The 14,810-nt window shown below is 47.7% G+C and overlaps 1 protein-coding gene across 2 annotated transcripts; it reads left to right on the forward strand.

Annotated features, from left to right (window-relative positions):
• Positions 1-318: 318 nt before the first annotated feature.
• si:dkey-34d22.1 (discoidin, CUB and LCCL domain-containing protein 1) lies at positions 319-13,912 on the forward strand. Of its 2 annotated transcripts, none has more exons than XM_062466596.1 (15): positions 319-499; positions 3,842-4,063; positions 5,325-5,462; positions 8,692-8,743; positions 8,832-8,904; positions 9,319-9,452; positions 9,712-9,749; positions 9,899-10,093; positions 10,217-10,329; positions 10,470-10,644; positions 10,855-10,941; positions 11,306-11,399; positions 11,588-11,628; positions 11,736-11,843; positions 13,068-13,912. In XM_062466596.1, the coding sequence occupies exons 1-15, from the start codon at positions 403-405 to the stop codon at positions 13,502-13,504; spliced, it is 2,004 nt and encodes a 667-aa protein (XP_062322580.1). In that variant the 5' UTR covers positions 319-402; the 3' UTR covers positions 13,505-13,912. The 2 variants fall into 2 exon arrangements, with proteins under 2 accessions (XP_062322580.1, XP_062322581.1); XM_062466597.1 differs by having other exon boundaries at positions 10,855-10,935.
• Positions 13,913-14,810: the final 898 nt, after the last annotated feature.

Consider the following 14,810-nt stretch of genomic DNA (forward strand, 5'->3'; position numbering starts at 1 on the left):
GAATCATGTCTAAGCATTTAGTCTGAGTCCCAAAATGTAGGCACGTATTATTCTTTTTTTCGATTGTTAAGAGAATCACCAACAACAGGTCTAGGACCAGTGTTCTCGGTCCTCAGTCGAACTTGAAAATCGATACCGACTGATCTTAGATCTGCGGTCAAAGATATAAACGTAAACACAACCAGAGTACAACCGACCCTAATATGGGAAAGGAATTCTTGAAGTTGAGTTAAATGACATATAGGTGGACCAATGAGCGATAACTTCATTGGAATGTGGCCAATCGCAAGTACCCAAATCTAAGTAACGCTGTATCTTAAGCTAAGTAACTCTAAACTGAAAAAATCGGGCTTCCCAGCTCAGAAGTTGCACCTTACCTTCCTTGTGGAGCGCTACGAGATCATGTTCGCTCAGTCCCAATATATCAGGGATGCTGTGAAGTTTGTTTTAGGCAGTTTGTGGATCTGTATTACTATAAGAACAGTCAACGGTCAAGAGGGTAAGATTTGCATCTAACTTAATTATGTCCTTAAATTTTTGGATAAAGAGATAAAAAAACATGCTCAGTATAACGCAGTGGAAACAATATGTTTTGAATCAATTGCAAGAGCTTTGTTATCAGAATCAGAATTCGGTTTATTCGCCATGTATGTTATACAAACACGGAATTTACTGTGGCAGGGAGGTGCAAAACACTAAACATATACAGATCTTAAATTAAGTAAAAGTACAAAAGTTTAACTATTTCTAAGAACTAAACAATCTAAGAATACAACAATTTAAATATAAAATAAAATATATCTAAAAATAAGAATAATGAGCAGCGTGAATGGTCAACATTCACGCTGCAATCGGATACTGAGATAAAGTGGCTTATGCATACTGAATTGCCATTAGATGGACTTATAACAGTTAAATAAGTGAATGAATGTCAATATCATATCAATAGCATGATATACATTTTATTATGTAAAAATGCGTGGAAATGTAGGTTATATATACTGTACTTTAATGAGCCTGGCATGAATAAGGGCAATTTAATGCACATGTACCAGACTGAAAGGTGTGTGTGAACGTATTTCTGTTGATTCCAGATTGTTTTGAATAACGATAGACTGTGGACCCGCAGTAGCCTACATTAGCAGTCAATATACATTTTTCTTAAAGATTTGAACTAACAATTCTTTTTTTAACCTGTGGTTCAACACCAAACATATTGTAGACTACAGTGTCTACATAGAGACTTAAGAATGTGAAAATAACATTTCTGAATGAAGACAGACTGGGAGGAAAATTCTAATTGTATACAGTTCAAGCACTTAAAGCCTTAATATTGCTTTGACATCTCTAATCTAGACCATCTAACCATCCTCCAAATCTAGGGTTAATTAACCATACTTGGTTAGGTGGAGAAAAATGTCACAGATAAATGTTGCTGAAGTCTGAGGCACCGGTAGCACACAGTCCAGATTCAAACTGAGTTCAAAAGTCAACCGTGATGTCATGGTAGCTTTCCACAGAGGATACCAGTCTATCATCTGTGTTGACCTACAGATGAGAGTCGAGCCATACACCCACCCTTCCAGGAAGGAAGACCACAGCGACAGTCTGCATGCTGTTGTTGACACAACGTTTCACAATTCAGACGAGGCAAGGGCAAGGGGTCAATATGAATCACTGTGACCACATTCACAAACACTACTGACAGTTTCCCACAGAACACATTAAACTCAATGCCTCGTTGAGTGTCTTTAAAGAGGAACATGACTAACATCCCTGTGGCGATGAAGCAACGGCTGGAGAGACTACAGGAGGATAAAAACACATCTCCTGGTCCCAGCACGGAAGTGTTGCCTTGCTGTGATTGACACGGCGGAGTTAGGCAGTGACAGGTCACACTGCTGAGCATCCTGTTTGCTAGGCCAGGCCTGTAAAGACCTGCCAAGAAGACGGGGGCCTCAATACAGTTTTGTTACAGTTTCTTTCCGGACGAATCCATGGAGAAGCCTAGGCTTAGCACCCCTTTTCTCCCTAGAAAAACCTTTACTGGCTGGAAGAAAATGCTGTTTGTTTTCAGCGGCTGGTTTCTTTTCCTCTGACATTTAAGCCTTCCAGACAGATCAGGAAGTGTAGAGTTGCGGTTTAATCTCTGGAGTGGCAGGGTGTCTTCATCATGGAACAAAGCTCACACAGGGCCCCCGCTAAGGGGCCAGGCTCAGAGAGAGTCCCTGGATGAGAGGACAGGGCCACAGGCTGGCTGTCAGACAGACCAGGTCAGTGCCTGTGGGGTGATGGTGGGGTTGCTGATTCCAGGCCTGGCCAGGCTAGACCAGGAGGAACACTGCCAACCTCCAAACCACCCCCACAATACCAGGAATGCTGCTCTTGTGGCCTCCGACCGGATGGTGACACAGATCCACGCTCTGTTGCCCGCGGCTACGGCGCGTCGCTCTGGCATTTCCAGGGAATCCTGGGGGACAAGAGTGTGAGGGGCAGAGGGGGCAGGCCGGCAATGGTGGGGTCGGGGCTGGGAGGGGGTCAGAGAGAGAGGCCCGGAGGAGGCGATAGGAGCAGGACAGGAGACGCTTTCTAATGAAATGTCGAAGAGGACGGGAACGTCACCCGGTGATTTGTCACCTTATATGGAAACACAGTTGTAGGAACCTTTTTCTAACTGGAATGGTAAGGGTCATCGACTTCGGGGCAGGCTGTCGACCCAACACCCCCACAGCGCCCTGAATCATCATATACAACAACGGCAATCCACCGACTTTCAAATATTTGTTTTTCCATTCCACTTTGAGTGTTAGTCATGATGACAACCGCAGGCAGACAGAGGATGCATTTAGATATGCTACGCAACATGTTACTTGAAACAGTCACCCAATTAAAACGGCAAAATAGTTTAGAAGGATGTTGAGCTTCTGTACCAATGGTGTCAACTTTGAGTTATTGTGTCAGCCTTTGAGAGACCCTTTCAAAAGTCTGTTTACCCTATTCTTCAGTAAGAAGTGCACTTCAGTCAGGTATCGTAGTTCTGTACGTAGATGGTAAGGCTTAGTTCTCAGGAGTACCTTGGGTTAGTTGTACCGAAGCTCAGTTGTTTTGGGTCAGCTCGCGGTTGTGATCTCAGGACTGTAAACACCTCTTGCTCCACTGATCGCGCTCTTCTCAGATGACTCAGCTTTCCCGGGCAAGAGCCCTGTTATTAACATCCGCGTAAATACTCTCCTCCTTGTCTAATGAACATGATCAGTAGTACCCTCACTCTGACGTGCGCTGGCGAACTTGGCTGCTAACAAGCTCCCGAGAATCCATGACCAGTCAGGGAGTCATTCTCTTCTCACACCTACACACCAGACACAGCTTACCCTGCGCCAGGATTTGTTGGCAACAGACATCTGTCTGTATGTATGTGTGTGTGTGTGTGTGTGTGTGTGTGTGTGTGTGTGTGTGTGTGAGTGACTGCCTGTTTGTGTGTATGTAAACTTGACATAACTAAGCCTTTATATTCTATCAAAGCAAAACATTCACTGCACAACTTCTTCAAGCTTCCAATCATACCAAAACGACTTTGTTGCATACTTCAGTAACACTGAGGTACAATTTAGACACCATATACAACATGTAATTGCAAATAACTCTATATACAATATCTGGTGTGAGTTTTTAATTCAACTCAGACTCAAATGTGATAACTCACATCCCTGCATGCTATTTGTACATCGCTTTAGACAAAGCAAGCGGCCAAAGGAATAAAACGTAAACAACCAAATGTCATTGCAGTGTTAAATACCCATATCTCAGTGTTCATTCACCCTAGCTGTTTCCCCTGGTGCAGGTAATGGTTGTGGGCACACGGTTCTGGGCACAGAGAGTGGCACCCTAGCCTCCCAGCACTACCCGGGCACCTACCCTGTGGACACCTGGTGCAGATGGAGGCTCCGGGCGCCACAGGGGCACACACTGCGCTTCCTGTTTGGGGACTTTGACGTGGAGCAGAGCCCGGGCTGCAGGAACGGGTCTCTCACCATCACTGCCGGTGACGGGACGCAAAGCATAGGTAAGGGGAGGGGGGTGGGACCTGGCTGAATGAGCTGCTTCTACCTTTGAAAGGGATTTGTATCTGTGACTACATTGAATGCATCATAAGTTGTCTCAATGGTTGGATGGTAGAGGTTATCTGTAGAGTAGAGGTATTCAATAATCCAAGGGCGTAGCCAGAATTTAATTTTGGGGGTCCCATCTTAAAACGAGAGGGATACAAAAAATATATTATATATATATATAATTATAATAATTGTATATTCATTAATTCATTAAGTTTTTATTGTAAGAAATCAGAAATCTGGGGTGGCCGGACATGCACATGAGGGGGGACACGCCTCAGCCACAAGGGGGACTGGCTATGCTACTGTTCAAAAATCACTCCATTCAAACCAAATTCAACCACCGAACAGTTGCTGCACACTTTCCCCTGGCTCGAGGCGCACCACTTCAACTCGTCTCTCGCTTGCTAGCTACTTTGCCGGTAGCGAAAAGCTAACATCGTTCGTTCCTCTGCAGGAGTAGCACAAATCCGCACGTGAACTCACACCGCATGCATCTGTGCCAGGCCGGCGTATCCAGTCACACATTACGGGCACGGGGGTGTGACGGCTGTCTGAGGTATTGGATGACGGTTGTAGAGGCAGGGACGATTCCGTTACCCCGCTTATTATACCGTTTTATGATCAGATTCCACACATCCTACCTCATGATGCTGTGGAGTTCATGTGTCCGTACAAGCAAGCGCCTGCAGTCTGCCTACTGCATTCCTCTGGGCTCTCTACCTGGGCTGATGTGTGGTTTCTTTCGTAATCAGAGCGCCACCAGAAACATGACAGGAAACTACAGTAAACAAGCATGTTCAGTAAAACCCCCTCAAGGCCTGTGAGCTGTTTTTTTTAGGGGGGAGGGATGTGTTTTGTGTTTTACGTGTTTGCCAAGATTCTCTCTCTAAGTCTGTCACTTGATTCTGTCCTGCAGAGACAAGTTTAGGTGTTTGTGTGCGCAGAACAAGCCTGTTTAGGCTTATGAGTGTGTGTGTGTGAGAATATTCGCATGTTTTTGTGAGCGTGTGTACAGTATGTGCATGCGTGTCTATGTGTGTGTGTGAACTGATATATATATGTATATATTTACATATGTGTGTATGTGTTCGGTCACCTAAAGTACCAGTCAAAGGTTTGGAATGGGATAATGTGTCCAAAATTTTGACTGGTACTGTATGTGTGTGTGTGGGTGTGTGTGTGTGTGCGTTTGTGTGTGAATGTCATTGCCAGGGCCCCTGTGTGGTAAACTGGGAGTCACCGAGAAGAACGTGAGCGTGACCAGTAATGAGGTGACGATAGTCTTCAACTCTGGGCCTCATCGCTCAGGCAGAGGCTTCCTGCTGTCCTACACCACTGATCAGCACCCAGGTACCCTCCTGCTCACCAACAACACTTCAGCAGCAATCAATCAACATCGGCTCCAAATGTGTCCTTCCACTGAATCAAGGGTTACATGATCGTTTCACTTCCTTTAATCTCTCAAGTAGTCTCTTTAAGAAGTCTCTCAAGAAGTATCTCGAGATGAATGATGATACCTTTTGTATATATACAGTATTTAAATATATTACATTTATAACATGATATATTACATTATATATAACATTTATAAAGTGTGCAAATGATCTTACTGGTTTCGTTCTGTGGTGCCAGTGGTTCTCGTAACTCCTGGTTGTAAACAGTGTTTTACGATGAACACTCTATGGGGTCCTAATGACTGTTTGTACATTTACATTTAGTCATTTAGCAGACGCTCTTATCCAGAGCGACTTACAGTAAGTACAGGGACATTCCCCCCGAGGCATGTAGGGTGAAGTGCCTTGCCCAAGGACACAACGTCATTTGACTCGGCCGCGAATCGAACTGGCAACCTTCAGATTACTAGCCCGACTCCCTCACCGCTCAGCCACCTGACTCCCTGTAGGCTCATTGACATGTTAGTGGCATTACAGTGTAATCCTTAGAGTTCTGCTCAGCAAATACAGTCATAAACAAGCATTATGGAGGTGTCGCAGTGACAGTGAACATGGTGTTATTTCACAGTCTGTTGCATTAAGCTCAGAGGTGGACTCTATCATGCTGCCTCCAGTGTTGTGCTTAGTACTGTTATCCCTCCACATGTTTACACACATGTTAATTCTGTTTGGTTTCCATGTGTTGCTGTGTTCTTGTGGTTGTACACTCAAGTGCTTGTGTGTTTGTGGGCGTGTGTGTGTGTGTGTGTGGGCGTGCGCATGTGTACGTGTGAATTCGCGCTCCTGTGTGTGCTCACACTTGTGTGTGTGTGTGTGTGTGTGTGTGTTCACGTGTGTGTGTGTGTGCGTTCACGTGTGTGTGTGTGTTCACGTGTGTGTGTGTGTTCACGTGTGTGTGTGTGGGTGTGTTCACGTGTGTGTGTGTGTTCACGTGTGTGTGTGTGTGTTCACGTGTGTGTGGGTGTGTTCATGTGTGTGTGTGTGTGTTCACGTGTGTGTGTGTGTGTTCACGTGTGTGTGTGTGGGTGTGTTCACGTGTGTGTGTGTGTTCACGTGTGTGTGTTCACGTGTGTGTGTGTGTTCACGTGTGTGTGTGTGGGTGTGTTCACGTGTGTGTGTTCACGTGTGTGTGTTCACGTGTGTGTGTGTGGGTGTGTTCATGTGTGTGTGTTCACGTGTGTGTGTGTGTGTGTTCACATGTGTTTGTGTGGGTGTGTTCACGTGTGTGTGTGTGGGTGTGTTCACGTGTGTGTGTTCACGTGTGTGTGTTCACGTGTGTGTGTGTTCACGTGTGTGTGTGTGTTCACGTGTGTGTTCACGTGTGTGTGTGTGTTCACGTGTGTGTGTTCACGTGTGTTCACGTGTGTGTGTTCACGTGTGTGTGTGTGTGTTCACGTGTGTGTGTGTGTGGGTGTGTTCACGTGTGTGTGTTCACGTGTGTGTGTTCACGTGTGTGTGTGTGTGTGTTCACGTGTGTGTGTGTGTGTTCACGTGTGTGTGTGTGGGTGTGTTCACGTGTGTGTGTTCACATGTGTGTGTGTGTTCACGTGTGTGTGTGTGGGTGTGTTCACGTGTGTGTGTTCACGTGTGTGTGTGTGTTCACGTGTGTGTGTGTGTGTTCACGTGTGTGTGTTCACGTGTGTGTGTTCACGTGTGTGTGTGTGTTCACGTGTGTGTGTTCACGTGTGTGTTCACGTGTGTGTGTTCACGTGTGTGTGTTCACGTGTGTGTGTGTGTGTGTTCACGTGTGTGTGTTCACGTGTGTGTGTGTGTTCACGTGTGTGTGTGTGTGTTCACGTGTGTGTGTGTGGGTGTGTTCACGTGTTTGTGTGTGTGTGTTCACGTGTGTGTGTGTGTTCACGTGTGTGTGTGTGGGTGTGTTCACGTGTGTGTGTGTGTTCACGTGTGTGTTCACGTGTGTGTGTGTTCACGTGTGTGTGTTCACGTGTGTGTTCACGTGTGTGTGTTCACGTGTGTGTGTTCACGTGTGTGTGTGTGTTCACGTGTGTGTGTGTGGGTGTGTTCACGTGTGTGTGTGTGGGTGTGTTCACGTGTTTGTGTGTGTGTGTTCGCGTGTGTGTGTGTGTGTGTTCACGTGTGTTCACGTGTGTGTGTGTGTTCACGTGTGTGTTCACGTGTGTGTGTTCACGTGTGTGTGTGTTCACGTGTGTGTGTGTGTGTTCACGTGTGTGTGTGTTCACGTGTGTGTGTGTGTGTGTTCACGTGTGTGTGTGTGTGTGTCCGTGCTGATTGGAATGCAGCTCCCGTCCCCATCTCCCCTTCCGAGTGTGTTGCTCAGCAACCAGGAGAGCAGACTTCGTCTCCCAGGCTGAATGCAGGGAGGCCTGGGGCCCCTCACTGCATCTCTGAGTGGGTGGAGAGCTATGCACTCCCTCTGTCTCCCTTCACTTCAGCTAAGGCTCCAGAGCACAGCAGCGTGAAACCGACAGGCCACTCTCTCAAACCTTCAGCACATATCTGGGGGTGTCTCATGGCGCACAGTAAATCCACACATCCACGGGGGGCTTAGCGCTGTAGAGTAGCATTGCGGTGCACTGTGTACGGTTTTTGGTACGAGATCTAAGCAAACGTTCGCGTTACCGTTTGGAGATGCTGACAAAGCTTGGATTTTTTGTCCCCGCCTTTAGTTGCCTGGGGCTTGCTTATTTTCAAGTTTGATATAACCCCCGGGTTATCGGTGTGAGGGTTAATTTTTGTTTTCAAACGGCTGCACACACAGAAATGAGCTCTGTGGTTTCCAAACTGTGGGGGTCAGCTGAAGTGTGGAACACTTTTAGAACATTTCAGACAGTTCCTGTATGTATTACAGTTTCTGGGTTGTTGTTTACTGGGTTGTTTATGAAGCCCTGCTGCATTACATCCCGAGCCAGGGCCGAGTTCACAGTCAGACGCACTAACTGCTCTCTGTTCCATGTGATCACACGAGGGGCCTCCTCTCTACTCTGTGGACAGGGAAAGGCACAACAACTAAAGCCTTAGTCACATCTACGCAGTGGGACACCATTTCTCCGACCAGAGGACTGTGTGTGTGTGTGTGTTCGTGTGTGTTCGTGTGTGTATGTGTTTTACTCTCAAACCCTCGCGCTGTCTGATTTCAATCCCAGATCTAATTTCGTGTGTGAAGCGAGGATCGCATTTCGTCTCTCCGCGGTTCAGGTAAGTGAACCTCTTCGGGTACTCTTAACTCCAGTCCTCTCTTTGTGAAGCGCTCGCGGCCTCTGACGCGACGTCTCCTGTTCTTCAGCGTGTACTGTCCCGCCGGGTGTGGAGACGTCACGGGAGACATCCATGGCCATTCTCGACAGGGCTACAGAGACGTGAGTTCACCGGATGGGTTCAGCCGAGGTCGTTTCGGACCCCGTGCTGACGTGATGAGCAGAGCGGCCTGCAAAGGCTTCTGGGAATAGTTCCAACAGGAGACGTTTGGGAGCGCATACGGGTTCCATCTGATTCCGAACACTCCCCCCACCATACACACACACACACTCCATCAACTTCTGCCCCTTAATCTATACTAGAAATATTGACAATTGTAACGTCATTGTGATATAGGTTGAACTGTGTGTGAGTGGGGAATGGAGGGTGGGAGAGGAGGAATTACGGATGGAACGGGAGGGGAGGAGGGAGGGAGGGGTTAAGAGGCTACAGAAGGGAAAGAGAGAGGTGGGTCGGACAGACTTGCGGTTGCACTGTGTGTGTTCTCTCCCTCACGCTCTCCCCTGCGGATCCAGACCTCGGTGCTGTGCAAGGCCGCGGTCCACGCCGGCGTGATGTCCGACAGCCTCGGAGGCCAGGTGTCTGTGAGCCGCGAGAGGAGCCTCACTCTGTACGACTCCACCTTCGCCAACGGAATCCTTTCCAAGATGTACGTTGATCTGGTACCATTGACCAAGGACCTGGTAGATGTAGGAATATCATTTTTTGTGCTGGGGTAACACAGGGCACCTAGAAGACTGGGGGCATTGTCTAAGTATCTGTCTGCCTTGTGGAGGCAGGGAGTCTGCTTACAGACTTCTTACACACTGTGGAGTCTGCTTACAGACTGCTTACACACTGTGGAGTCTGCTTACAGACTGCTTACACACTGTGGAGATGTTTGATCACAAACCCGGTTGTTTCCACAGGGGGTCATTGTCTGAGAAGAAACTGCTCTTCAGCCAAGGTAAACACTGAATAATTACTTTGATGTGTTATTAAGAATCATTTTTACTCACAAAAATCGATCTAATCTAAAAGAATCTTTAATTTCAATTGTTTACTTTGTTGCACATACCTTAACAAGTGACCCATGCTTCCTTTTTATTCCAACAGAGTGTAACAGTGATCTGACTGTGTCTGATTTCAATGCGTCTTCGTTCTGGGAGACAGTGGATGGTTTGGGTCAACGAGTTATCTGGTCCCCCAGAAACATGGATTCTGCAGGTCGGTTCCTACCCTGGGCAGCAGACAGCAATGACCCAGAGCCCTGGCTGGAGCTGGAGCTGGCTGAGAAAAGCACCGTCACAGGTCAGTCAGCAGTATCTGATAACCTTTTCTGTTTTGGACGGTAAAAGAGACAGCTTTTTTCACACTTACTAAACGGCATGAGAAAGCATTTTACAGTATGTTGACAGTATTATCTCTCCTCAGGAATAATAACCGGCGGTTCGCCAGACTCCTACATAGAATCCTACACTCTCCATTTCAGCAAAGACAGAAAGACCTGGAAGGTTTACAAAGCCGCGCAGAGCAGAGAGAAAAAGGTGCACGTTTTGCACGTTGCAGCCTATTTACTAGACAGAGCCTGTAGGTGGCAGTAGAACAGGGATGTGATTTCCACTCACCCTAGAGATGACCCCGTCTGTATTCTGTTAACGTTTAACGTGGCCTCTTGGCTCGACAGGTGTTCGAGGCCCACGCCGACGGTCATCTGAGCGTGCTCAACAGCCTGTTTCCTCCAGTGGTGGCCCGGTATCTTCGGCTGCAACCCAGCAGCTGGCATGGGCGGGCCTCGACCCACGTCCAGGTCCTGGGCTGCCCTGTCTCCCGCCTGTCTCCCAGGCATCGCTCCGCTGGGGGTAAGCCTCAGGCCCAGTGAGCCTCGGCCCATGACCTGGCGTAGCGTGGCTAGTCCGTTAGCCTGGCAAGGCTAACGGCTTGGAGTCTGAAGGACTAGCAAGAAGCACAAACCTTACTGTGAAATGTTGTCGAGCCTTTAGCTCACTGTGTTTGTGCGTCGGAGGGCCGTAAAGGATGACATTGAGAGGTGTCCTCTGCTCCCACTCCAGCATCCCCGACCTTGAAGGTGGCTGTAGGGACCACGTCGCTCCCCCAACCAGCTCCAACTGACGGGCCGGTCATCGTGAAGGGTAAAAGTATGTGTGTCTGTACTCTGATGGACAGCGTATAGTTTCGTCATACAGAGCTCATGTGCTAAAGAGCACTTGGTCTCAGGATGACTGGACAGTATCTCTAAAGAAAGGTTCGATATTCACTGCATGGTAAAATTCCTTGTACTGTGCTGCATTGTGTTATGTCCCACTTTGAGAATGTCAGAAGAAGGCCAACCGATTTGGGGCACTTTTAATACTCATCTAGCAATGCTGTAGCATATGAAGCTATTGTTGTAGCTTAGTTTTTGGTTAATACACCAGATATAATTAAATATTTATAACTGTTGTTTGGTGTTTTGGCACCAACACCAGACTAGCATTCTGATTGGCCCTCGTGCCCCTGCAGGTTCCAGTCAGCCAGTGATCGTGGCGGTGGGCGTGGTCCTGGGGTTGATCCTGTGTGTGAGCTGTCTGTTGGCAGGAGTCTGGTGGAAGAGAAGGTACAGTCCAGTGCCTCTCTGCAACACTGCCCTCTTCATCAGCCTGCTCTGGTCCACACACATACTGTAAATACAGTCTGACCTGGAGCTGATGATATGCTACAGTTATAGATAGTAGTTATGGTATCCTAATGTCATTTGGGGAGAATAGATCTGTATATATATGTTTGTTTATTTTCTATTTTCAGAAGAAAAGCAGCACATATGAAGAAGTACTCTCTAGCCAAAGGTCATTTGGGGGGTATTTTTAAAGCTTTCCTTTGCTGTTTGCTTTCCTGTTGCTGTTTTGTCAGTCACTTAACTGTGTGTGTGTGTGTGTGTGTGTGTGTACTGTAGGCTGCCCGACTTTCCAGGGAAAGAGTCTGCCCAGCCCGGAGTCAGAGCTTATCTCTTACCCTCTGGAGCGAAACGTCCATGACGCTCTCCCGAACCCCCCTCTCAATGGTAGGACCACACACAGACGCCACCTTCTCCACCGAGCCGCCTCTCATAGACAGACCCCACGCAACCCCAGCTTTTCATCAACTTGTCTTCACGAGTTTCCTTTTAGCTGTTTGCCAGACATGCAATTGCAGTCTGGCTGGCAGTCAATTGCTTATTTGCAGTCCCCGGGCCGTGGAGAAGGGCAGCTACTTCTCCATACTCCAAAACTCGCCTGTGTTCCTCCATCCCTCTCTCCCTCACATCCTCCGGCTTGGCTGGCCAGTTTTAGGAGCCCCGACCACGGTTGACAGGCAAACAGCTCTCTCCCCGGGTCGTCCATTCTTACCCTGGGCTTAGCCCGTCGCCCAGTTGCAGTATAAACCTTCCTTTCTTTGGTCCGCAGAACCGCTCTGAAAGAGACCCTTTAATTGGAGCCTGATAAAGGGCACTCCCCCCCCCCCTCATTGCCGACCCCCCTTCCCTTCCCCCCCCACCCAGACGAGGAGGCCCTCCACTGAGAGGTTCAGTGATAACCAGGACAGAGGGTCAGTGGCTAAGACAATCCCAGCTCTCTCTAAAGCCGGCCTAATTAAAATAGCTCCCGCTCCGAAGGCTCCCTGCGGGTTAAGGGGTAGGCATTGAGGCCCAGCTGTATTGGGTGTGGCCTAGAGGCTGAGGCCTCGCTCTGCTCACCCTCCAAACCAGTCACTAGAGAGGGCTTTGTTGGTGTCCAGTCAGTTCAACAGTGCCCTGATAGGAGGCCCTGCTGGGTGGAAGGGAGGACTGTTCCAAGATTCATCCCCAAAAAGATTCAAAGGAACACTTGAATTTGAATGGCTTTTTCCCCCACCCCACACATTGGTGAAGGGGTTTCTCACAGAATGTACTGTGGGTCTTCTCCCTGTTTTTTTTTGCTATACGATTTTCACATCATTAGAATCATGGACTGTAGAGTAGTTGATATTATGTGATTCAAGCGTGGTGGTATTTTCACTTTAAGAAAGACACGTGTAGAGTTCCTGGTGGCTGCACATGGTATAAGTGCGTGTACCATGAATTCTAAGTTCTTACCGCAGCGGCAAGAGTTTGACTCTGACCAGGGCCCTTTGCTGCATGTCATCCCCTATTTTTCTCCTCTGAAAAATGAAAAATGCCCCCCCCCCCCCCCCAACACACACACACATTTGTTTCTATACATAGAAAAATACCTTAATGTATCTTTGTTGTTGTGTGTGCGCTCCTCAGACTATGCCGAGCCTGATTTGACGGCTGGGGGACAGATGCTCGGCTCCACGTTTCGGCCCAGCATCGAGGAGGGCTACACCACGCCCTTCACCTTCAACCACTACGACACCCCTGGCAAGCTGCCCGAGTACACGGAACCCCTCCCCCCAGAGCCAGAGTACGCCACTCCGTTCGGAGATCAGCCCCCAGAGCCAAACCTGGCAACCCCACAGGGGGTCGTACACAACACCCCTCACAGGTTTCATGTGAGGGCTCCCTCTAGTGGCTCGTCTCGGGCAAGCCAAGCTGTGTATGACTGTCCCTCTCACAGACAGCTGCCCAACGGTTACTGCACCCCCTCCCTCCACGACGGGGGGCCCTGTCAGGACAGTGTGCTCTATGCTGAGCCCCAGCTCTCTGACCCCTCGCTGCAGCACACGTACGAGGAGCCGTTTTGACCACAGCCGCCTGGTGGAAAACACTCCCTCAAGACTGCCTTCTGATTGGCTGCCAGACAGGGCTCTTATAGGTCAGCCGTCAGCAGGCCCCGGCCAGCCAGGTTCCAGAATCCTTCTGAGTTCTTCGCACTGCTGTGAAAGAGGATGATCATTGGGCCACCATGCAGTAGGATTATTATAGTATAGGAGCCAACATGGCTGTAAACATAAACTTTCAGGTGCTATAGCACAACATATTGAATGAAAAGACAGGGACAACTTCTTATTGTCTCACTGACAAAAGTTTATTATTAAATCACAAAATGTATGTCAGAGAACTTTTTAGATATGTACTGAAATGTTGGATGGACCTAAGAGAAACAATATCAAAATGAAATAAATAAATACTTTTTATGTTTTCTATCTTCAGTTTCAATTACAGGTCTTTCTTAAACTTAAGAATTGTGCTTGATGCAAACAATAAAAATGTAATCGCTGTGATAACATTTGCCCACTAGATGGCATATAAGAGCTATAGAAAAATCTAGGTTTCTTAAAGGTCTTTTGGATGCTTTTATATAGGCCTTATTGGTCCCCTAATACTGTATCTGAAGTCTCTTTCCCGAAATTCAGCCTTGGTGCAGAATTACAGCCACTACGAGCATTCCCACAATGAGCTTTCCTTAGGACGTGCCATTTCTGTGTCTGTAGCTTTAAATGCTATGAGGAGGAGAGAGGCGGGGCTAACTGCCATGCTTCGGTCGTTTGCAAGGCATGATGTCTCTCGAGGAAAAAACAATATCGCGCTAGCACGGTCGTAGCTCATTTTCTCATTGGCGGGCAAAATTCTCTGGGCGGGCAAAGCAGAGAAAGAGGAGGTAACCTTTCCTCTTATGATGACATAAGAGGAACATTTTCAAATCGGGCGTTTGAGCTTTCATTTTCTCAAAGGCGGAGAAGAATACCCAGGGCTTGGTTTATACTTATCAACATTTCTAGCCACTGGGGGACCAAAGGCAGGCTAGGGGAACTCATGTTAATGTTAAATAACCTCCTAAAGTGACATTTTCATGTCATGGGACCTTTAACACAAACCGGAATTGCTTCTCTTTGTTCTGCACTACAGCGATATGTGGTACAGTATAGATACAGAAAAACTGTAGAAAACAGGCCTCTACATTACATTAATACTGTTCCCCCAAGAAATAAAGGCACAACAAGCTGTAATAACATGACGGTACTTCATAATAAATCTACTAAACAGCTTTCCACTGAAAGTAAGCCTGTGAGCATCCAGTCAGGATTTGAAAACACAGTTTATTGTCCA

The sequence above is a fragment of the Osmerus eperlanus genome, chromosome 7, assembly GCF_963692335.1.
Source record: "Osmerus eperlanus chromosome 7, fOsmEpe2.1, whole genome shotgun sequence".
NCBI lineage: Eukaryota > Metazoa > Chordata > Actinopteri > Osmeriformes > Osmeridae > Osmerus > Osmerus eperlanus.